This window comes from Tachyglossus aculeatus, chromosome 25, assembly GCF_015852505.1.
Source record: "Tachyglossus aculeatus isolate mTacAcu1 chromosome 25, mTacAcu1.pri, whole genome shotgun sequence".
Taxonomy (NCBI): domain Eukaryota; kingdom Metazoa; phylum Chordata; class Mammalia; order Monotremata; family Tachyglossidae; genus Tachyglossus; species Tachyglossus aculeatus.
Genome location: NC_052090.1, coordinates 22,386,726 through 22,411,198, shown reverse-complemented (window position 1 = coordinate 22,411,198; position 24,473 = coordinate 22,386,726). Strand labels below are relative to the sequence as shown.

Sequence of the window (24,473 nt, the reverse complement as noted above, 5' to 3'; positions counted from 1 at the left end):
TATATTTGCAGTGTGCTTTACCATTATTATTTGTTATCAATTTAAACACTTCTGAGGAGCAAGTAAAAACGGTACAGATAACAAGTCAGCCATAGAGAAAATACTACAACCAGAATTAAAGCTAATATCATGCTAAGTTCATTTGCTCTTAGTCCATTTGTGCCAGGAACCTTTTCTTTCAAGTGTTTACTAATGGGTATAACACAATTCCTTAAAATAATCTGTTGTAATATCAACTACAAGAGTAAATAAATGTAAATATTAGCAAACATACCAATCCATACAGCATCTCATATAGAACAGCGCCAAGACACCACCAATCTACTGTATTGTCATAGGGCTGTTTTCGGATTACTTCAGGGGCAAGGTACTAAAAGTACAAAAACATTAGATTATCAGGGTTTACTAATTACTTTAAAAATGCGATTAACATTCAGATTTAAGAACCCCACTCTGGAAATTAAAAAGTGATGTCCAGACTTATTGCACTACAATCACAAAAAGGTTTTCCGGTTTTTCAATTCTGTTTAAATGAATCCTAGCCTGAAATCATCTCTACTGACAGAGCAATGGGACTGTATCATAACCAAACACCCACTTTTCAGTTTGAGAAAATTCACTGTATGTTTGGGACATACTGGGTCTCCACTGAACTTGTGAGAGCAACTCCAAAATTTCTCTATTGCCTAAAAATAAGTTGTTTTATTGATACATATATCTATAAATATATATCTATAGATATATATCATTATCTTTAAAACAGATTATGTCTGAGATAATGTTTTAAAATATCAAAACTTCCTAGATATGTGGTTTGAGTCATGGGTTTAAATTGTTCTGGGCTATGTTACACAAAACCTGCTAATTGCCAATTGGTGGTGGTGTCAAATGAGCAAATGCACTTCAACATCTCCTTAAACATGGGGATTTTTTCTTAAGTACAAATATTTTCTAAAATATATTGTAAGTTTTTTTTTAATTGGCATAAAGTTTTCCTTATGGATAGACGTTATTCTTGGTATAGTTAGGCTAACAAAGTACATCCCCCATCTGAATGCCCTATTACAACTGAATGGAGAGGAGCTTCTCCACCTGTGTGACTTAGGAGGCTGAATTAATGTGAGCTCCATGAAGGACAGGGACTGTGTCCAACTTAATTAACTTGTACCTATCTCAGCGCTTAGAACAGTGTTTGACACACAGTAATAGCTTTAACACATGTTGAAAAAAATGCGGGTCAGGAATTGGGTCTGGGACTGAGGCTAGGGAAAAGGCTAAATAGAGAGGCAGAAGAGTGGACTTCTCAAGGACCAATTTGGGGCAACTGGCCTGGGCTCCAACTCTCGAGTTGGACTGGTTGATGTTGGGGCCCCAGCCCCACACTTCAAGTTGTTTGTGGAGCCCCGTGCCCCCCAGAGACTGCCTGAAAGATAGGTCTGCAGAGCTGAAGGAAGCAGAGGGACTTGAAAATGGCCACTCGGTGGAAGCATATGTGCCTGCATGCAAATGGAACAGAAAATAGAAACCTTGGACAAGAGAGGAACTGTAATCTTGAGACTGTTTTATTCTAGTTGAAGGAAACTTTGAGAGGAGGCATGACAATTTTAAAATGCAACTTCTTTTCTATCCTTTTATTCTGGAACTAGTGCTTGATTTTTGTAGCCAGTCAAATGCTTTTGTCTCTGTGCTGTTTCTCTCCAATTCCCTAACCCTCTTGAAGATCTTTGAGAAATACCGTTATGCCCTTTTGGAACATAAATATCTATGGCTTTGTGTCTTTGGATCTCTTTCAACACTTCCACGAACGGGCCTATGACAGAAAGCCCTATGACAGATAGCTAGAGACAGCCACAATCAATCGTATTTATGAGCACTTATGTGTGCAGAAAACTGTACTAAGCGCTTCAGACACTACATGCAGTATTGGGAGGTTGAGTAAAGTACCACTTGTAATTTAATTCATTCAATCGTATTTACTGAGCACCTACTGTGTGCAAAGCACTGTACTAAGCACTTTGGAGATTACAATATAACAATAAGCAAACACATTCCCTCCCCACGAGTTCACAGTCTACAGGGGGAGACATACATTAATATACATCAGAAAATTAATGAATTAAAGATATTTATATATATAAGTGTTCTGTGGCTGGAAGGGAGTAAGTCAGGACGAAGCAGAAGAGGGTGGGAGAAGAGGAGAGGAGGGTTTAATTGGGGGAGGCTTCTTGGAGATGTGCCCTCAGTACAGCTTTGAAGAGGGGGGAGGGTAATGGTCTGTCTGACATGAGGAAGGAGGACATTCCAGGCCAGAGGCAGGATGTGGGCAAGAGGTCAGCGGCAAGATAGATGATATCACGGGAGAGTGAGAAGGTTAGCATTAGAGGAATGAAGTGTGCGGGCTGGGTTGTAGTAGGAGATAGCAAGGTGAGGTAGGAGAGGGCAAGCTGATTGAATGTTTTAAATCCAACGGTGGAGAGTTTTGTTTCATGTGGCAGTTGATGGGCAACCATTAGAGTGTCTTGAGGAGTGGAGAAACATGGTCTGAACGTTTTTCTATGAAAATGATCCAGGGAGCACAGTGGAGTGTGGAATAGAGTGGGGAGAGACAGGAGGCAGGGAAGTCAGCAAGGAGGCTGATGCAATAATCACGGCAGGATAGGATACATGCTTGTATTAATGTGGTAGCAGTTTGGATGGAGAGGAAGGGGCAGATTTTAGCGATGTTGTGAAGGTGAAACTGATGTGACTTAGGGATGGCTTGAATATGTGGGTTGAATGAGAGAGGAGTCAGGGATAGTCCAAGGGTATGGGCTTGTGAGACAGGAAGGATGGTGATGCCATCTACAGTGATGGGAAAGTGAGCAGGAGGACAGGGTTTGAATGGGAAAATAAGATGTTCAGTTTTAGTCACGTTAAGCTTGAGGTGATGGGAGAACATTCAAAGAGAGATGTCTTGAAGATATCTAGACTCCTAGACTGTGAGCCCACTGTTGGGTAGGGACCATCTCTATATGTTGCCAACTTGTACTTCCCAAGCGCTTAGTACAGTGCTCTGCACACAGTAAGTGCTCAATAAATACAATTGATTGATTGATTGAAGGAAGGAGGAAATGTGAGACTGTAGAGAAGGCCAGAGATCAGGGCTGGAGATGTAGATTTGGGTATCATCTACATATAAGATCATCTACAATTCAGGAGTCATTTAAAATAAATCTTGTTAGGCTTCAATGCGGAAAAATAACCCACACTGCCATGATCTCTTTCAACAAAAACCCAAAATGCCCTTTACCACAGCTAGCGACTCATGATAAGAACATCTAGTTGATTGTAAAACTCTGACAGTAAGTTTCCAAGCTTTCCATTCTCCCCCTCGTCCCCATCTCCATCCCCCCGTCTTACCTCCTTCCCTTCCCCACAGCACCTGTATATATGTATATATGTTTGTACATATTTATTACTCTATTTATTTATTTATTTTACTTGTACATATCTATTCTGTTTAATTTTATTAATATGTTTGGTTTTGTTCTCTGTCTCCCCCTACTAGACTGTGAGCCCACTGTTGGGTAGGGACTGTCTCTATATGTTGCCAACTTGTACTTCCCAAGCGCTTAGTACAGTGCTCTGAACACAGTAAGCGCTCAATAAATACGATTGATTGATTGATTAATTTAACTTTAATAAACCCTTCAATTATTAAAGGCAAAGAAAGTCTCCCAAATGATAAAACTTACCTCTGGTGTCCCACAGAAGGTTGTTGTGGTGTCAGAAATAGCAATCCCTTCTTTACAGAGTCCAAAATCTGTTAAAACCACATGCCCCTGTCAAAAACATGATACTCGTATAAAATAATGTCCGTAGCCATAATTCACTTATACATCTTCATAATAAAAACAGCAGAACTCAGTTTAAGAAGAACATTACCAGTGAATCCAGAAGAATATTTTCTGGTTTCAAGTCCCTATGAAAGGAAAAAAATAGGGTCACGCTACAGCCATAACTGAATGACAATATTAGTAGCAAATGGTTTCTCTTGAAATATTTTAAAGATTTACCTGTATACAATTTTTATGGAGTGCAAATAGCCTAATGCACTGGCTATTTCAGCAGCATAAAACCTAGCTCTGTGTTCAGGAAAGGAGCGTTCTCTTTGTAAATGAAAGAACAGCTGTCGATATAAAAAACTGAATGTTAACATTAAAGCAGAAAATGATGTAAATACATTTTACAAATGTCAGGGTTGGAATCCTGGGCGTTACTTTGGGAATAAGATTGTACAAATATTTCCCCACATCTGGAACATTCTGCCTTCTCCACAGGCAACAAGCACCCATTCTCTATTCCTTCAATGATCTCCTTAAAACATTCCTCCTCCACTGAACCCCTCTTTGACTCATGTTTAATCTTTCTATTCCAAAATATTTCTGTGCAGAGGTGGTCAAGCTCTATATGGCCTCAAGGAGGGATCAGGACTTGCAGGGGAACCATCACAGAGCACGCCCTAGAATTTGTAAGCTTTTGCCAACCAAAATAGTTCTATTTCCACATTGTGATATTTACTTTCTCTTATTTACATTAAAAGCCCATAGAGGAGCTATGGAAAGGGCAAATGTAAAATATGCACACAAAGGACTCAGCCAGAACTCATAACTGAAAGGACACTAAACTAAATATCATTCACATGAACTTGCTCTACATAAAAGTCATGCATCCATGCCCCAGGTGTTGGTTTTGGTTTACAGTGAAACTATGGTTTAAAATTAACCTTTCAACAAATCTTCTTGGAACACAGCTGAAGTGCCAGAGGAAAGGGAAAACACCCTGATTCAGTGAATTTCTTCGACTCACTTGAGAAACGTACAAAAACAACTGTTTGATTTTATGAACAATTAACCAGATTCTCTCTTAGGTACCCCCAGGAAGTTGGCATGGGAATGGGGAAGAAAGAAGGAAGAAAAGAAAGAAGAGAGAACAGCTTCTCTGGCTTTTGACTGACACTGGCTCACAGCTGCACCAAGAATCACTGGGCAAACAGAACACCTTGCACGTCCCCTACAAGGATGCCAACTGAGGGTTGTTTTGCTACTGGCCCCAGGGCATCTTGGAGCTCCCAAGGTACTGCAGGCCCCTTAGGAGTTCAGGGGACTTCAGGAAACTTGTTTCAAACTCCAAGTGACCCTAAACAAATCTGAGAAGGAAAGCATTTGGGCAGGATAACAGCGAAAGCTATGGCAGGTCTCACAAGGGTGTCTGAGCTGCAAACCAATCCTGTTCTCTCTAGAGATGTCGGTAGCTGGAAGAAGGTCTTCTGAGGCTGCTCCAAACTCTTAGAGGTTCCTCAAGTAACACTGGGCTTGGGGACTCCGTCTCTGTAGGCCCTCAGCTGTGTAAAATATTTTTTTCTAATCATTTAGTTTTTCCTAAACCCTAACGTTGGGCGGGGGGAACTCACCTCTCCTCCGTTGACAAAATCCAAAACAAAATACAGTTTTTCTGTCGTTTGGAATGAATAATGTAATCCAACCAAAAATGGATGTTTCACATTTTGCAAGAGCACATTACGTTCAGCCATAATATGTTTTTGCTGTAAAAAAAGAAGATGATCAACTTGGATGAGCTGCCAGTAACAATAATTTTGTGAAGGAAACAAGAGGTGTATGAAGGACCAAGACCTCATGAACTATTTCATTTTACCTCTTTCCTGTTGAGAACAATTTTTTTCTGCAACACTTTGACAGCATAAAATTTTCCATCCAGTTTCCGTTTTGCAAGAAGTACCTGCATGATTTAAAATGCAGTTTTAATTCGTCAGTAAATACATTTTTGATAAAGCTGAAACATAAAAAGCAGGAGCTCTCCATACATGTGACCTTTTGCCTCAATCCTAGAAAAGATTTGGAAAAAACTCATCTTTCTTGACCTTCATTTCAGCTGCCTCCTTTCATTTTATAATCCCAATAGATCTCTCCAAACACATTCGGGTTCAAATTAAGGCTCTGATTCTCAAATTCCATCATTCCACCCTAGGGTTTTTCCATTCACCTTCCTTTTTGATCCCAACTACTCTGCTCTCAAAACTAACAGTGCTACAGTTTTGCCATTTGACAGATTCCAGCTCCTAATACCAAACTTGTTCACTGCAGTTCCTGGGTCTGTAACCTCTTTCCCTACTCAATTACTCATCTTTTCTTCTCTAAGCTAAATGAGGAACTTCTTCAACATTTCCACTTCTATCTTATTTTCTAACTTTTTAATCATATTTGTGCATTACCCCTTTCTTCCTTTCAATGCCTCATCATCCTTCTCAAGTGACAGCCAGAATCAGGCATAATATTCCAGTCTGAGGAAAGTGGGCATGTATTGGAGAGGGCTGAAAGTTTATGCATGCTGTGCTTCTTTTTATATATTCCAGTATTTTTCTGGAATAACAGCAGCTGTATCATATTATAACTCTGGCTCACTCTGGAAGCCATTTTGGCCCATCAGTCTCTTTCTTGCCACTCCTGTACCTCAACGACTGTTGCCCAACTTGTACGTGTGCAAGTGTTCAACAAAGGACTTGCCCAAATGGACTTCATTTTGTCTCTGATTACTATAATTCTCCCCTTCCAGCCCCACAGCACATACGTACATATCTGTAATTTATTAATTTGTACTGATGTCTGTCTTCCCCATTCTACACTACAAGCTCTTTGTGCACAGGGAATGTGTCTGTAATACTGTACTCTCCCAACGGCTTAGTACAATGCTCTGCACACAATAAGCGCTCAATAAATTTGACTGACTGAGTGAATGAATGAACTTATTCTCCTGAGGACCCTTTCCTCCTAAGGATGACAAACTCACCTTTTATTTTCAAAGAGTTTTTAGGAGAGTGAGAAAACAAGAAACTCACCTTGCCAAAGCTGCCTTTTCCAATAACTTTTAAGAAATCAAAGTCTGTTGGCTTAGCACTGCAACAAATTCAAAGAGATTTGGAAAAACCGAGACAATTAGTCTTACTAAAAATGAAAGGAGGTTTGGTTAAATATTAAAACATCATAACACATTATCAGGCCAACTTTTCCAAACCATTATGATTGCAACATGCTACACATGCTCATACATTCATGAGGATCTAGTTCAGATTTCTACTCAGTCGGTACAGAAAACTCCAGTAATGTTGTCTGCCTCACATGTGCCAACTCCATGGGGATGATGAAAGCCATTACCCCTGGGTTTCCAACTGAGGGGGCAAAGCCATTGCTTTTGCTCCCACATTCTTTTGGGCTGTACTCCAAACTGCCAACAAGATCCAAAAGCTTCTGAGCATTGCTGAAGACAGGTGAAAAGAATTTCTGCTCAGAACTGAAATGACAACCCCAATCAGAACTTTCTAATCTTCCAGCTCTTTGAAATCAGCTTGCCATTCCCAAACCCCACAGCTCTTATTTCCTCCAAGGCAGAATAATCTAATGGAATGGGTACGGGCCTATGAGTCAGAAAATCTGGGTTTTAGATCCAGCTCTTCCGAGGTCCTGCTTCTGGGCCTCAGTTTCCTCATCTGCAGCCTAGGGAAAATAACACCTCTCTAGCCATACCTCACAGGGATGCCGTGAGAACAAAATGTAATAAAAAATGTGAAAGCACATTGAAAAAATAAAACATTCTGGAGGAAAAAAAATCATCCATCTTTTCATACCTACACTAGAGAAGCAGTGTAAGTGAGAGCAGATACCAAACTAAAACAGAACAAAAATCAAAGACAGCACCCACAAGAAAAAGCAGAGAGCATCTGATGAGTGGTATTTCTGTTTGACTGCTGAACAAAACCAATACTGTCAAACTCTGAAATAAGTCGCAAGCTTTTCTAAATTTTTCCCTTCTTAGTCAAGCATGAAATATGGATTAACAATCCACCTGCTCTCACAATTCAAAAATTATCTCTATATAATGGTATTTGAAATGGTATTACATAGAAAATAAATTGATTCTCATCCAGAAAAGACATACTATAGACATTAAGACCCTCTGGATAGTGAAAGAAATAGGAGGAAAATTATGATTAAGTTGAGAAGTTGCAATACAAAAATGAGACACGTTACTAGTTCATATTACTGCCGAATATAAGCATTTCATATCATTTGATCAAAATCTTGATTTTTCCAAACAGCAAAGTGTTTGAGACTACTTTTCAAAAAAAGCTTTAAAGATGGTGAACATTTTTCCTTGCTTTTTTCCAATATATTGGTTATGAAGCAATAGTATTCTTTCTCCCAAAACATAATACATTTCATTGTTTAAAGAATTGTAAATATGCAGATACAGATGTCATTTAATTACCTAGTTTACATCATTGTAAACTTGGCTAAAATGTCCCCACCTAAGACATTATCTTGGTTACAAAGTAAAAGAGTTTGGACTTGATGAATTTCATGTAGAAGAATGAACTCTTGTTACAATCCCAAACGTCTTCCTAAATTGGTAATAAACCACAATGCTTTCCATATAGTTTAACAGTTAAAGGGTATATACTTTTGGCTTATAATAAATTAAACCTACTGAGGATTTCCAGATAGTCCCAGGTTGATGTTCTGTGAGGTAGAGTGTAACTGTTCAGGGAAAACAAAAACAAATAGAAATGTTCAATGGACAGAGGTTACACAGACAGTTCCTACAATTACAGCTTGAAGATAATTACTCCTTTCTGAGGTTCCTTCTCCTGTTCTGACTGAGTGATTCTTAGGACTTACATATTCCTTGAATCATGCACTAATAAAATAATGGGCTTGGAATTGGGCTGTATTTAATAAAGGCTGTGTGGAACTGCCTTTTTGTTCCTAAATTTTGATGCCACCAAAATGCTGGAATTGTCAGGCAGAATCATCTCCACAATGTTATTAAGACTTGCTCTTCTAAAGGTGAAATTTCAGCACCATCAATACATTAACTTGTTGAGTTTGAAAGAGTTTTGTTGTTTACTTATTAAAGCCAGGAAGGGTTCTAGCCTAAGTTATTGGGCTGTAGTAACTTGAGGGTACACTATCAGGTAACATTTGAGCTGCATTAGTGTTTGGAAACAGAAAATGAACCTTACATAGGTAGTAGTCCGATAGTATAATTTTAAAGATGCAAGAAACTGTCTCAATAAATGACATTCTAGGTTAAAAAAAAGCACTAATTATAAGGCCCCAAACACCCTTTTTGCCTTTGCTGAGAGGTGTACAGGTTATTAACTGTAGAAATGGAAAAAATACTGTTGTGCTTTGGGAATAAGTAAAACATACTAAGTGTAAGCCCACAAAATTCTCCAAAAGTATGTTTTCACAAGTCGAGAACTGCAGACAGAACAATGTTAAGGAAATCTTCTCTTCCAGCTCTAAAACTGTACTACAAATAACAGTATGGTCAGGGCAAAGGAATTATTTCAGCAACACATATGTATCCCTTATGCTCTCAGTAATTAAGGCTACTCTTCATATGAAGAAAAATGGCAGACCCCTTAATAACTTAAAATCCCTATCCTTAATGTTATAATGAATTACATGGTATTTTCTTAAATGTATCATTCAAATTCCTGAAAGGCATTTTCCCCTGATATTCCTCTGAGTACAGAGACTTTGCTCAAAATCAAAACAATTGAAAGGAAAGAATAGTTGTTTCAATTTTTGACCTTTTTATGTGTTCTCTCCTTTGGATGGTGAAAGTGCAATGTTATTGGAAAGAAAAATGTTACGGTTATAAGAAACATTCTATTTTTAGAAAAAGTAATCATCTTGGACAAAGAATGCCTATTTCAATTTAGTCACATGAATATGGGCAAGATGAAAATATCCTTAGTTTCAAGAAGAATTTGGGTAAATTCATTTAAAAATCCATAGTGGGTTACCAGAGGAAAATTAAAGAATGTAAAAATTGGGATATTAAATAGCACATCTCTAACCATAAGGATGTACTTCAAAGAAGGCAATGTTGTGGCTGGTGCCGAAAGACAGAATCCTGGGTTCAATGGATCACTAGTCCGATCCAGGAACAGGGATCTCTTATGGTTTTATAACATCTTCCTTTACCTCAGTATGGAAGCAGCCTGACAAGCAGCTTCAGGAAATCTATGAGTTTTTAGGAGAGGTGCACATAATAATTCTTCTAGGGCTCTCTAACTCAAATTAAACAATTTATCCACTCTAGGAGAACACTTTACTAGGGAAAAATGACAAAATAATCCACAGTGATAAGCATGTTGCTCAATGAAAACCAGCAGAACATGTAGCTTGCAGTGCTACAAAACTGTTCACCAGAACATTTCACTTATAGGTGAGATGGGAAGTTGGTCAATCTGTCACTGGGTATCGAGGAATTCATTTTCAGACAGGAATGCCCAGGAATTATATTTTTCTCCTTAACAAACACTGGTTCATTTTATTACCTTCTGAGTACTTCTTTCATCCTCATCCTCAGATGGATCTGACTGATGTTTCGGACTATCCATTTGAAGGAAAGCTCTGACATCAGGGCTAGGAACAAAATCAACTGCATTAGAAGGCTTTAACACCCTGGAAAAGTTACTGACATTCTCAATGCAGTCCCTCAGCAACAGGATTTTTCACGTCACCACAAATGTCAGTTTAGAATTGTAATGTTGACATTTGCAATAAAAAACACTAAATATAAAAGCTGGCCTTGAAAATAAGACTCCTTCCAAAGATAATATGTTCACATTCTCCTCTTCCTCCAGCAAATATGAATAAGTATATCCTTCAAATGGACACTCTTGGCAGTAACAGATCTTTTTATGCAGAAAGCTATATTCACTGAGCCAAGAGAAAGCCATATTTCAACTAAAATTAAGTTTATTATCACACAGTGCACATGAGACATAATTGTGGGCTTTTTTACTAAAGGAAAAGAATAGCTACAGCATCTAAGCAACCAAGTTAAAAAAAAAACAGTGGCTATTTCAAATAATTCAATGGCCTTAGAAATTTAAGTAAAAATGCTGGCAACAATAACTGTATAGGATTGCATGGTACTTTATAGGTTTTATCGAAAGAGTATTAGGGAATTTGTACTGCATACAACATTTTAAGTTTCTATTCTAATACAAAGATGTCCATACGTATGTCATTAAAATATAATTTAAATGTGCAATGTGCATTTGAATTATAGCAATATCTCCCTCAAACTAGGTCCCAACACAAGTGAATAAGAAAGGGATTAAAAAAAATCAAGACTGAGAATGAGAAAAGTGAAGAGAGACAGATTTACTAAAGATTATACTGGGCCAAAATGAAATGCATATTATTTGCTACTGGAAACTGGTAGTTCATTCAAGATTCAAAAGACTATATATCAGTCCAGTTAAATACTGCTCCTTGAAAACGATGATAACCTATTTATTGGTTAAAGTTATCTGAATTATTTTAAAAACATTAACTTTTGAATGCTTTATACATTATAAATGGAAAATATTTTGATGACAAACATGTACGTGTTTATCTTCCCAGCAAATAGTTTCAGCCTAATTTAGAAATGATTCACTGCAGCTAAACTGTGTAAAGAGTAGATAAAACCCAGATTTTTCTTTTGGATTATAATTTATCCTAAGGGGAGTGGGAGGTGAGTGGTCGGAAAGAAGGAGTCAAAAATACATGAGAAAAATCTCAAAATCAAGTATCTTGCAAGAAATATGTAGACTTGTAATTTATAACACCAAAAACAAGTAGCCATATTAATAAATCAGCTCTATTTGCTGAAAACGTGTAAAGCACTTCAATAAGCCCTTAGGAATATACAACAGAAGCTTTAAACACGTGGCTTTGGGTTCTCAAGGAGTTTACGTTCTAATGGGGGAGCCAGGAATTCAAAATTATCAAAAGGGGAAAGAGAAGGAAGAACAGAGCTCAAATAGGGAGTAAACATGCCAGGGTGAAATAGAATCAGAAAAAATAACTGAAAATGAATATACACAGAGGGGGAAAAAATTCTGATTTGCCCTGATGTGTAGCCTTTCCAACCACAGAGGGAACCTTGGAAAATGCTCTCTTTTCCAGGGCAGGGAGCTGAGGGCAGAATTTGGCTGCCTTCCTTCCTAGACCAAAAGTCACCTGTATACAATTCTTTTTTCACCTTAGGAATGCCACGCATATTCAATCCAGAAAAAAAGTCAGCAATCTATGAAGAGCACAGATTCCACATTTCCCTTTCTAAAAAGAGAAAATGTACCCTTGGGAATATTTACTTTATCTACCCAGTAAATTATCCTTAAAAAAAAAAAAAGGAATCAGCAAAAATGTGGTTCTCTGATTTGTAAAATGTACTCTATGCCACCACAAATTAAGCTTCTTTCAGGATATTAAATAGCAATTACTTACTGGTTGCATAGCTCAGGATGTCTAACTAAATTCTGAATGAATTCATTCAGTCCTGCTCTTCTCTGTTTAATAAAATCTGTTAAAAAAAAGACACACATATGCTAGTAGGATAATTCATGTCAGACTAGGTAAATATTTGATTTGGAGTTATTCCATTATTATGAAACCAGTCCACGAATAGGCAGGGCGGAAGAAAGGAAAGAAAAAAAATTCTACTTAAGACGTTATGATGAAAGAATCCAGATGCTAAGATTCTTCACAATCAACTGGAGTTTTAATTTCTAAATCTGAGTGTTTACTTTTAAATCTCAAAATAAAATTTAAAAAAGCCATCACACTGATAGGTGCATGTCCCAAGAATTTCAACTCTTAAGCAAACACAAGGGCAAGACAACCCTCAGGCTCTAATATATTTACTATAAAGATTAATACCGAAAATGAATTTTACGTATTTCTTTCCTAACTTCTAAACCACTGTTTGTTACAGTAGCAAGAACTGGCCAAGAGAAAACCTTTTCTTCTGTTAGTTGCTGGGATCTTGGACTTCACTAAATTTTAATTATTTAAAATAAAATATGATTTATGGATGGAGGCTTTCTGACTTCCTTAAATAAAGTCAGCAAATGTGGAATAGATTTTAGCTGCTTATATTTAAAACAATTTTGTTAGAGGAAAAAAGGATGGTGCTTAAAACCAATCACCTAAATTGGAGCTACTCATTATTCTTTGTCATTTTACAGCAATGAATGTCTTGGGAAACCTTGGAAGTATGGTTTATAGCAAGCCTTAAAAGAAAAGTCTGAGACATCCATCAAAGCGTATGTTTCTACTACTAACTCCTCCTAGAAGTATTCATGTTTCTTTTCATAATTGGATTTGGTCTGCCTCAGAGTCCACACATGACTGAAGCAATATCTAACTACTGGGAAAAAAATTAAAATTAAAGGGAAATGTATATATTTAAATCTGGAATATCTTGAAAAAAATCCAGATGGTTGTGAGTAGGCAAAGTGAGATTGTGCTTTGTGGATACTTACAGAAGGTGTATTTGGATTTTGGAGGCCAGTTCTGAAAAGAGAGGAATTTTCTTTTCTTCAATAAACATGCGGCCCATGCTGCACTAAATGCTACTAGGCTTTCCATTTCATTACTGACTTTATTTCAACGAGTTTTGAAAGCCCTATGTTAGGGAGAGAAGGGAAAAAGGGTCAGTAGTGAAACAGAAGCCCAGTAGTAGTTAGTGTCCTTACATGGTTTTGAGGGACAGTGTTGGCCTTTATTTTTAAATACAAAGCATGCACTTATCCCAAAAAAAAGCACTGTGAAAACAGACAAAACTGAAATGTATACCCGCCGTGAATGAAAAGTATCCAACTCTGCTATGGTGACATGCTATAATTTCCAGAATTGGCTTAAAAGGTAACTGAAAAAACTTGCTTAACCTCTCAAAGCAATAAGAGGGACAAAAATGTTTACCTGCTCCCTTCCCATCAGTAGAGGATTACTGCTTCTACACAGAGTAATGACCCTGCTCTTAGCTTCTGTCTGTGTTTAATAATCTGCACGATATATTGAATCAAGTTGTAACTTTCTGTGATCAATCTTCCTGTGATCAACCTTAATGAATGGACATCTAAGTTTGAGGCAACAGCTGCACTACTGTACCGAAATAAGTAGCTCATCAATCAATCAATCGTATTTATTGAGCACTTACTGTGTGCAGGGCACTGTACCTTAAGTGCCTGGAAGAGTACAACACAACAACAGACACATTCCCTGCCCACAGGAAGCTTACAATCTAGGGGACTGTAATGACAGAATTCTATTTGATCAAAAATAAAACAGAATAAGAATCATCATTACAGGCAGTGTTATAAGATTCTTAATTAAGCAAGCTAAATACCGCTTGGGCAGCACTGTACTAAGCACTTGAGAGAGAACACCAGAAGGAAAAGACAAGGTCCTCTGCCCTCAAACAGCTTACAATCAAGCCAGAAAGACAGGTGGGCATAAATTATTTACAGGAGGAAGAATAAGCAAGAGGAAGAATAAGGAGATAACATAAAGCATGAGTGTCATGAATGAGCTAGCAGAATATATGTACTGAATAATAATAATAATCGTGGCCTTTTTTTAAGCACTTATGTGCCGCACACTATAATTGGCGCTGGGGAGAATACAAGCAAATAGAGAGGGACACAGTCTTTGTCCCAACATGGGGCTCACAGTCTTAATCCCTAGTTTACAGCTGAGGTAACTGAGGCCCAGAAAAGTTAAGTTACTTACCCAAGGTCACACAGCAGGCAAGTGGCAGAGCCGGGATTAGAACCCAGGTCTTTCTGACTCCAAGGCCCATGCTCTATTTACTAGGCCATGCTACTTCTCTAATGTATATCTATACATAAGTGTTGAGGTGGGATATAAATGCATAAAAACTAAGCAAGGATATCACTTTTCATCAAAGCAAAGACTCTTCCTTTATCCCTATACTAGGATCTAGTTTTCTGGCTCCCATACGGAACAACAAAAGGCATTATTTCAATCCCTTCCCTATGAATGAAATACCTTACCATGACTTTAAAACGAAACAAAATAATGGCTAAGCCATCCCCCTATTATAAGCCTAGATAAGGGTTCAATATTGCCTAAAAATCTGGCTCCCAACTACTGTCTCCATAGGCCTACACTTGTTCTGGCACTACAACAAAAACGTGGTCAAAAGTTTACCTTGGTAACACCTGTTTGTTATAAATCTACAAATCCCACAGACAGAAATCTATGCCTGCTTATTCAAGTGATTCCATCTATTGTAATTCCTTGAATTTTTATAGGGGTTTTATAGATAAAATCATAAATTTTCCAAAACATTAATTACCTCATTTTATCCTCACTATAGCCTTGTAAGGAAAGGAGAGGCAGGTATTATTTTACAAATGATGAAACTGAGGCACAGGAAACCAAAGAAACTTATTCAGGGCCACCCGGTATGTCTGAGGCAGCCCGGGACCAGAACTCCTGATTTGCAGACCCAAGCTCTTTCTACTAGATCACACATACCTCTAGTTTTCAATCTGCTCCACTGAAACTCCACCCAGAGAGGCTATAACTGGATCTGAATTACACTTTTTGAAATAAACTAAGCAGATACAGACAATCCTTCTCATGGAAAAGCTCTATTTTATAAGTTCCAATCATGTATTGAGGTTCAAGTCTTACATTAAGGTGAGACTTTAAATGATTTCCACCTTCTGTAGCATAATTTTGCACATCCTAAGGACCATTATTTTCTCTATTGCGGTCCAACGGATGGGAAATGTCCTTTAGCTGAAGCAAAATGAATTTAGGTTAGAAATTATGAAAAATTTCTTAGCAGAGAATGCTATTAAGCTAATATAGAGTGGACAAATGGTTAATGGCCACACCAAGAGGTGCTACAGAACCACCATCTCTGACACAGCTTAGATGAAGTCTGTCTTGTGCTAAGGATGACATGATCACTCAAGGTGCCTTCCAGGCCTGTGTGTATGAATAACCATGTATGCCACTTTTGGGAAGTCACATAAATGACTGAAAACCCCTAGAGTAGAATTAGATTCTGGAATCCTTTGATACCCAAGATGACCATTTTCTTCCCTATAAGTACGTTAACTTTGAGAACATTTTAGCATGCTGTGTCTTGATTGTAATGTTACTTTGTCTCAACAACTGGACTAGACTTTTGGAAAGCAGTGTCACGAAGTAATTGCTTACCTGGATCAAAATTGTCTCCAAATATTCTTTTGGCAGGAATCTTGAGGGCCATAGTTGGAAACTGTTTCTTTAGCTAAAATTTAAAAAATAAAATATGCCCTAGCATTAGCTTATATGAGGCAGCAAAAATTTGTTCCCAATCAAATACAGCCTTCTGAATTCTTATTCTACTTTTCAAAATTTCAAGTCCCCTTTTTATAGAAGTCATAAATGAGTGACCATAGGGAACATGCATCATTAGCAGTTACAGTAACATAATGCTGCTTTTTTTACCCTATTTCCTATTTACCCTTTTTTGGGAAAAAAACAGTGTGCTTTCATAAATGGTACTATCATTGCACTGATTGCCAAAGAATAAATGATTTTAAAAAATGATCAACTTCAGTCAAGTCAAAGAAAAAGCTTTTATTTGAACCGCCATCTCAGGTATTTTTACAACTGAAAATGAGATTCCCCCGGATATGCTTTCTTGTTTTCAAATTTACCTTTGTGCTGCTTGTTATATAGTACTCTCCCAAGCACTTAGTACAGTGCTTAGCACACAGTAAGTGCTCAATAAATACAATTGATTGATTGATGATTGACATGAAAATGAAGATACTTCAAAAGTTAACACCTAATTGAGTAAGCAATGCATATACAGGGAAGAAACTTTCTCTGAAACTCGTAGCAAGTCTTAGCAAGAAAGGCTGTTCTTAATGTTGCATTCTTAGTTATAGCATTTTATATCCTTAGACCCTACTCACTAGTTTCAAAACCAACAAAAAGAAACATTTCACCAGGATAAATAAGCATTTGGAAGCTGTGCAGGACAAAGATATCAATGGGTTCAAAAAAGGATTTGGATAAATTCGCGGAGGATAGATTCAGAATGGACTACCAGAGGTTACGTTATGAATGTAGGGGGAAAAGGGTAGTGATATTAGATCGGTCATCCACAGCCTTGAGGATGCTCGTTATGGACAGGTAATGTGTCTTGTTTATTGTCCTATTTTACTCACCCAAGCACTTAGTACAGTGCTCAGCACACAATAAGTGCTTAAATATGACTAAATAAATGAACGAGCGTTAGAGGGCAAACACTACCTTGTTACTCCACTGTTGGTGGTAGAATACTGGATGGAAAGGACCAATTTTTCCAACCTAGAGATGATGTTGATTATGACCTTATTCACTTGCTTGTTATAGATTCAACTCCCCAACTTTGGAGAAGCACTACATATGGAAATGCTTACCAGAAAAGTCAGGCCCTTCCAGCCCAACTGCCATCTTGGCTTAACCTTGCCTGAAATAAAGCCTGAGAAGTCCTGCCTTAGAAGGTACTTGCCACAGAAGTCTGGCTCTCTGATGTTGCCCAATTTGGAGGAGGAAATGCTCTCGTACTCTAGGGCACAGCTTTTTTTAATGATATTTGTTAAGTGCTTACTACGTGTACAGCACCATTCTAAGTGCTGAAGTAGATACAAGTTTATCAGGTTGGACCCAGTCCCTATCCCACATGGGGCTCACAATCTAAATGGGAGGGAGGAAGATTGAATCCCATTTTAATAATAATAATAATGATGATGGTATTTGTTAAGCGCTTACTATGTGCAAAGCACTGTTCTAAGTGCTGGGGAGATACTAGGCGATCAGGTTGTTCCACGTCGGGCTCACAGTCTTAATCCCCATTTTACAGATGAGGCAACTGAGGCACAGAGAAGTTAAGTGGCTTGCCCATGGTCACACAGCTGACAAGTAGTGGAGCTGGGATTCGAACCTATGACCTCTGACTCCCAAGCCCATGCTCTTTCCACTGAGCCACACTGCTTCTCGTTTTACAGATGAGGAAACTGAGGCACAGAGAAGTTCAGTGATTTGCCCAAAGTCGCATAGCATGCAACTGGCAGAGCCAGAATTAGAACTCAGGTCCTCTGACTTGCAGGCCCATGCGCTTTCCCTAAAATAATAATGTTATTTAAGTGCTTACTATGTGTCAAGCACTGGGGTCGATACAGGAGACTCAGAGTCTACGTAGGATGGTGAACAGGTATGTAAATCAGAAGAGGTATTTACATTCCCATTTTACAGATGAGGAAACAGGCACAGAGAAATTAAGTGACTTGCCCAAGGACTCTCAGCAGAGAAGTGGCAGAGCTGGGATTAGAACCCAGGTCCTCTGGCCCCCAAGCCCGGGTTCTAGGCCACGCTGCTGCTCATCCTGGCGAGGACATGGTCCTAGGACAATGAGCACCTGCAAAATAGGATGCCTGGCCCTTTATAATAATAATAATAATAATGGCATTTATTAAGCGCTTACTATGTGCAGAGCACTGTTCTAAGCGCTGGGGAGGTTACAAGGTGATCAGGTTGTCCCTCGTGGGGCTCACAGATTTAATCCCCATTTTCCAGATGAGGTAACTGAGGCACAGAGAAGTTAAGTGACTTGCCCAAAGTCACACAGCTGACAATTGGCGGAGCTGGGATTTGAACCCATGACCTCTGACTCCAAAGTCCGTGCTCTTTCCTACTGAGCCACGCTGCTTCTCTAGGTGTGTTCTTGTCCGTAGACTTCCCATCTCAGAAGATACTCCCAACTCAATTACAGGATAATTATTGTTCATGGTTTAATATTTCTAATACAAACAAGAAGGAGCAAGCTTCAGGAGATGAAATGGATAATGGTGTCTTGGGTTTATTTCCTCAGGTGAATCACACACCACTTGAAGGTTGCTTAACTTTACAGCTGAGTCAGGTTTTCTATGACTGGGGAATTGAGACTGCTAATCACTCTGGAACTTCAGGCTGAGGGTGTAAGTAAGGTTTTAAGAAGTGCTAGGTCCTTAAATACAGGTTATACTTTTAGAATGGGCATTATTATTGGCATTTGTCTACGAGATGGAAAAGGGTCCACTTTTGATACATTCTCAACTGCCCAGAAATTGTTCAAACACTACACTGTCTGGTTTAGAACCAATCCTATTTGATTTTTGAGGCTTTGTTTATTAAGAGTACCTGGAAAGCAACCACTTTTTAGTTGTGACAAGGATGTTATAATGTTTCTTCAACAGGCAAATGGTTGTAGTCATTCAAACAGTCCTGCAAATCAGGCTCTTTTGTGTGATTTTAAAAAGACAGTTCCTTTGAACAGAAGCTTACTTACTGTGTTGTAAAGTTTATCAAATTCTGCATATCTCCTGAAGACAAACCATTCATTTCTCCCAACTGTGACTAACACTTTATATACCTGTGGAAATAAATTAAAAATCAAAATTTGAAGGTAAATTAAATGGATTGAGCTTTAATCTGATATCCCAAGTCAAACAGGCCCACAATCCCTCTCTCTGCAAAGCATTAATTTTTCAAAATCAATGGCTTTATCAATCAATCAATCATATTTATTGAGTGCTTACTGTATGCAGAGCACTGTATTAAGCGCTTGGGAAGTACAAGCTGGCAACATTATAGAGACAGTCCCTACCCAACAGTGGGCCTACATTTAGTTACTCTATAATGGTGGCTTCTCACTCAATGGGGATAGATCTCTCTATTAAGTTTGACACCTGCCTATACAATTTACAAGGTTTAAACTGCAATTCAATAATGTAGCAACTCAAAGGACTCACTGTTACTCTGAAGATTTAAATAGTTTATTTTGGACTGTGCTTTCTAATAAAACAATGCAGCTGCCTGTATGCTGTTTAGATATCTTAATGTTAGAGGAAATAAAAGCCAACATATTTTGAATTTTAAAATTCCATTTTAACTAAAAATCAGACAATTGTATTTTTTCTGTATCAAGATACTGAAAAAAATAAACCTACATAAAGACAGTTTTAATTTCATATATGCTGAAGCTCAAATAAATCTTCATGGGATAGTCAGCTGCTTTTAACACTGTGGACCACCCTCTTCTCCTGGTAATATTATCTAAACTTGGCTTCATTGACACTGTCCTCTCCTAGTTCTTCTCCTATCTCTCTGACTGCTCATTCTCAGTCTCTTTCGAGGGCTCCTCCTCTGCCTCTCCTCCCCTAACTGTGGGGGTCCCTCAAGGTTCAGTTCTGGATCCCCTTCTATTCTCCATCTACACCCACTCTCTCAGAGAATTCACTTGCTCCCATGGCTTCAACTACCATCTCTATGAGGATGATTCCCATGTCTATATATGTATATATGTTTATGTATGCATACATAAACATATATACATATGTATATGTTTGTACATATTTATTACTCTATTTATTTATGTATTTTACTTGTACATATTTATTCTATTATTTTATTTTGTTATGTTTTGTTGTCTGTCTTCCCCTTCTAGACTGTGAGCCCGCTTTTGGGTAGGGACCGTTTCTATATGTTGCCAACTTGTACTTCCCAAGCGCTTAGTACAGTGCTCTGCACGCAGTAAGCGCTCAATAAATATGATTGAATGAATGAATAGTCTACATCTCCAGTTCTGATTTCTCTCCCCTTCGAGAGTCTTGTATTTTTAATGGTATTTGTTAAGCACTTACTATGTGCCAGGGACAGTACTAAGCACTGGGGTAGATTCAAAATACTTGGGGTGGACACAGTCCATGTCCCACATGGGGCTCATAGTCTTAATCCCCATTTTACAGATAAGATAACAAGCACAGAGAAATGAGGTGACTTTCCCAAAGTCACACAGCAGGCAAGTGGTGGAGCCTGGATTAAACCCAGGTCCTTCGGAGTCCTGTGCTTAATCAACTAGACCACCTGCTTCCCTGTATTCCTCCTGCCTTCAGGACATCTCTTCTTGGATGACCCCTCAACACCTCAAACTAGACGTTTCCAAAACAGAATTCCTTATCTCCCTACCCAAATGCTGTCCTCCCTATGACTTTCCCAACACTGTAGACGGCACCACCATCCTCCATCTCACAACCTTGTAACTTTACATTATCCTAGACTCATCTCTCTCATTCAACCCACATATTGAAACTGTCACTACATCCTGTCAGTTCTACCTTCACAATATCACTAAAATCCTCCTTTCCTCTCCATCCAAACTGCTACCACACTGATCCAAGCACTTATTCTATCCCGCCTTAACTACTGCATCAGCCTCATTGTTAATTAATTAATTAATGATGGTATTTGTTAAGTGCTTACTATGTGCAAAGCATTGTTCTAAGCGCTGTGGGGGATACAAGGTGATCAGGTCGTCCCACGTGGGGCTCACAGTCAATCCCCATTTTACAGATGAAGTAACTGAGGCACAGAGAAGTTAAAGGACTTGCCCGAAGTCACACAGCTGACAAGCGGCAGAGCAAGGATTAGAACCCATTAACCTCTGACTCCCAAGCCTGTGCTCTTTCCACTGAGCCACGCCTCCTGTCTCTCCCGACTCCAGTCCATACTTCACTCTGCTGCCCAGATGATTCTTCTACAAAATCGTTCAGTCCATGTTTCCCCACTCAAGAATCCCACCCACCTCCACATGAAACAAAACTCCTTACCATTGACTTTAAAGCACTACATCACCTCACCCCTTCCTATGTTACCTCAGTGATTTCCTACTTCAACCCAGTCTGCTCACTCCACTCTAATGCCAACCTACTCACTGTACCCTCGATCTCATCTTCCTTGCTGTTGATATCTTGCCCACGTCCTGCCTCTGGCCTGGAACTCCCCCTTGATATCTGACATACCACCATTCTCCACACCTTCAAACCCTTATTAAAAATCATATCTCTTCCAAGAAGCTTTCCCCAACTAAGCACTCATTTCCCCTACTCCTCCCTTCTGCATTGACCTGGCATTTGGATTTGTGCTCTTTAAGCACTTGATAGTCACCCCATCTTCAACCTCACAGCACTTATGGACATATCAGTAATTTATTTTAATGTTGGTCTGTCTCCCCCTCTAGACTGTAGTAGGCTCCTTGTGGGCAGGGTACAAGTCTACCATCTCTGTTTTACTGTACGCTCCAAAGTGCTGTACTAAGCAAACAAATGTCAAACAAATGCTTAGTACAGTGCTCTGCACACAGTAAGCACTCAATAAATACGACTGATTAATTTTGTTTTCCAGCTCCATACTATTTGACATAATATATTAATGCACTTTTGTTTTTAACCTATCCTGCTCCCAACAATTCATGAACTATATTAAGGGCTCAATCTTAACAGGGGTCTAAGAAGGTACTCTCTAGATTAGAAAAAAAGAAAGGAATCACTAACCCAATGAGGTTCGGAACTCAGCCTAGGAGGTCCCACCAAACATCTCTCAAACTAGAGAGAACAGTCTGCACAGTGATTAAGCATCTTTTCAAACTTTTCCAGATTCCAGATGTTATTCAACTGAAAATGTATACTTACAGTAAACCTCTTCTTTTTCTCTCTGTGCTCATCAGAGCTGGGGATGCTCACACTTGGGCAGCTTTCCTTCCGGTCCATTGTACAGACCCTTTGGGTTAAATGCCCCAGAATCACACTAAAAAGGGAGTCCGAAGTAGTTTCAAAATTCAAGGAAAACTCATTGGGACTGATCCAAAACATCAGTTTTTGGGGGGAAATGATGACATTCCATCGTGTAACCTTAATAAAAAGAAAAAAAAAGGACAGAAAATTAGGAGAGGAACTGCCCAGAGATTCTTCGACATTAGGTCTTCTAAAGGGATAACTTGATTAATGAAGCCAGTTTCGCAAAGACAAGATCACATTATTATCATCATCATCATCATCATTAATCGTATTTATTGAGCGCTTACTATGTGCAGAGCACTGTACTAAGCGCTTGGGAAGTACAAATTGGCAACATATAGAGACAGTCTCTACCCAACAGTGGGCTCACAGTCTAAAATTACGGAATTTATGATTGTTTACAAGGAAATTACTTTATAAAATCGACCCTGTAAAGTCCATCTGTACTTTATTATGGCCCTGACATTTGTTTGCATTCAACAATGCAAAGCTAATCAGTGCAAAGCAAACCCAGTTTTACCCTGAAAAAACAGGGTTCCATATCCCCTTAGGAAGAACCGAGCCCCTCTGCATTTCCCCTGAGACACAAGTCAACAGGCTTAGGTTGGGCCTGGGTGTCCTGAAGCATATGCAGCCAGTCTTTCCCAGGGTTCAGGAGGAGTCTCAGCAGAGCCCACTGAGGGCCTGCCAGTTAGAAAAGACTTGGCTTGGTTTTTGTTTTTATTTATTTATTTATTCTTTTAATGGCATTTATTAAGCGCTTGCTATGTGCAAAGCACTGTTCTAAGCGCTGGGGAGGTTACAAGGTGATCAGGTTGTCCCACGGGGGGCTCACAGTTTTAATCCCCATTTTACAGATGAGGGAACTGAGGCACAGAGAAGTGAAGTGACTTGCCCGAAGTCACACAGCTGACAGTTGGCGGAGCCGGGATTTGAACCCATGAGGCATTTGTTAAGCGCTTACTATGCGCAAGGCACTGTTCTAAGCGCTGGGGAGGATACAGGGTGATCAGGTTGTCCCACGTGGGGCTTACGGTCTTAATCCCCATTTTACAGATGAGGTCACTGAGGCCCAGAGAAGTGAAGTGACTTGCCCAAGATCACACAGCAGACATGTGGTGGAGTCAGAATTCGAACCCATGACCTCTGACTCCAAAGCCCGGGGTCTTTCCACTGAGCCACGCTGCTTCTTGGTTATGCTCATATGTTCCCTAGAACTATAGTTAAACAGACTGCCCTCATGCACAGCTCGAGAGAGTCAGCCTTCATTCTTGAAGACCACATCACTGATGGTGAAATTCATCTATGGGCTCATGTGTTACTGAAAAGGTTAATGCAAGACACACAGGCCCGGCTATATTTTTCTCACACGTGCACGCACGCACACACAAGCTCATGCGTGCCCACTGTCATGTTTGATGTTTGCAGCAGCTGGCACTGTTTTCACTCCTGCCTCTGTCTTTTGATCCTTTTGAAGTTTATGTTCAAAGAGAGCCAACCACTCCTTTCTTTTTGCAGTAGCCCTGCTGTCTATCTGTGGCAACTGACTCCCAATTTTCTGCTAGGACGTAGCTCTGTTAGAGGCTCTGCTTTATTGTACCTGAAAAAGTTTATTCTGTTCTCCCTACACTTTTTAGATTCCAATTTCAACTCACCATTCAGTGGTATTTGTTAAGCGCTTACTATGTGCCAAGCACTGTACTAAACTAAGCAGATACAAGACCATCAGGTTCCATATGGGGCTTACATTCTAAGTAGGAGGGAGAATGGGTACTGAATCCCCATTTTGCCAATGTGGGAACTGAGGCATGGAAAAGTTAATTGACCTTTCCATGGTCCCTCAGCAGACATGTGGCAGAGCCTGGATTAGAACTCAGGTCCTCTTTCCACTAGGCCATGCTGCTTCCCCACAGAGCAGCCATTAGACTATCTTGCTGTCTTCCGT

General features: G+C 39.1%; 1 protein-coding gene across 2 annotated transcripts in view; it reads right to left on the bottom strand.

The window, feature by feature from the left end:
• The window catches only part of LOC119945414 (serine/threonine-protein kinase Sgk3), a 30,765-nt gene extending 8,127 nt beyond the window's left edge, over positions 1–22,638 (bottom strand). Inside the window, exons 1-13 of one of the 2 annotated variants that reach the window (XM_038766487.1) lie at positions 22,424–22,638; positions 19,243–19,326; positions 16,101–16,173; positions 12,351–12,426; positions 10,406–10,493; positions 8,542–8,591; positions 6,896–6,953; positions 5,695–5,778; positions 5,453–5,584; positions 4,056–4,168; positions 3,925–3,961; positions 3,735–3,821; positions 275–370 (exon numbers count right to left, since the gene is read on the bottom strand). In XM_038766487.1, coding sequence (XP_038622415.1) covers positions 275–370; positions 3,735–3,821; positions 3,925–3,961; positions 4,056–4,168; positions 5,453–5,584; positions 5,695–5,778; positions 6,896–6,953; positions 8,542–8,591; positions 10,406–10,493; positions 12,351–12,426; positions 16,101–16,173; positions 19,243–19,326; positions 22,424–22,603 — 1,158 coding nt within the window. In that variant the 5' untranslated portion in view covers positions 22,604–22,638. Of the gene's footprint in view, positions 1–274; positions 371–3,734; positions 3,822–3,924; positions 3,962–4,055; positions 4,169–5,452; positions 5,585–5,694; positions 5,779–6,895; positions 6,954–8,541; positions 8,592–10,405; positions 10,494–12,350; positions 12,427–13,387; positions 13,531–16,100; positions 16,174–19,242; positions 19,327–22,423 lie in introns of those variants that run through there. The other variant, XM_038766490.1, reaches the window with a different exon arrangement.
• Positions 22,639–24,473: the final 1,835 nt, after the last annotated feature.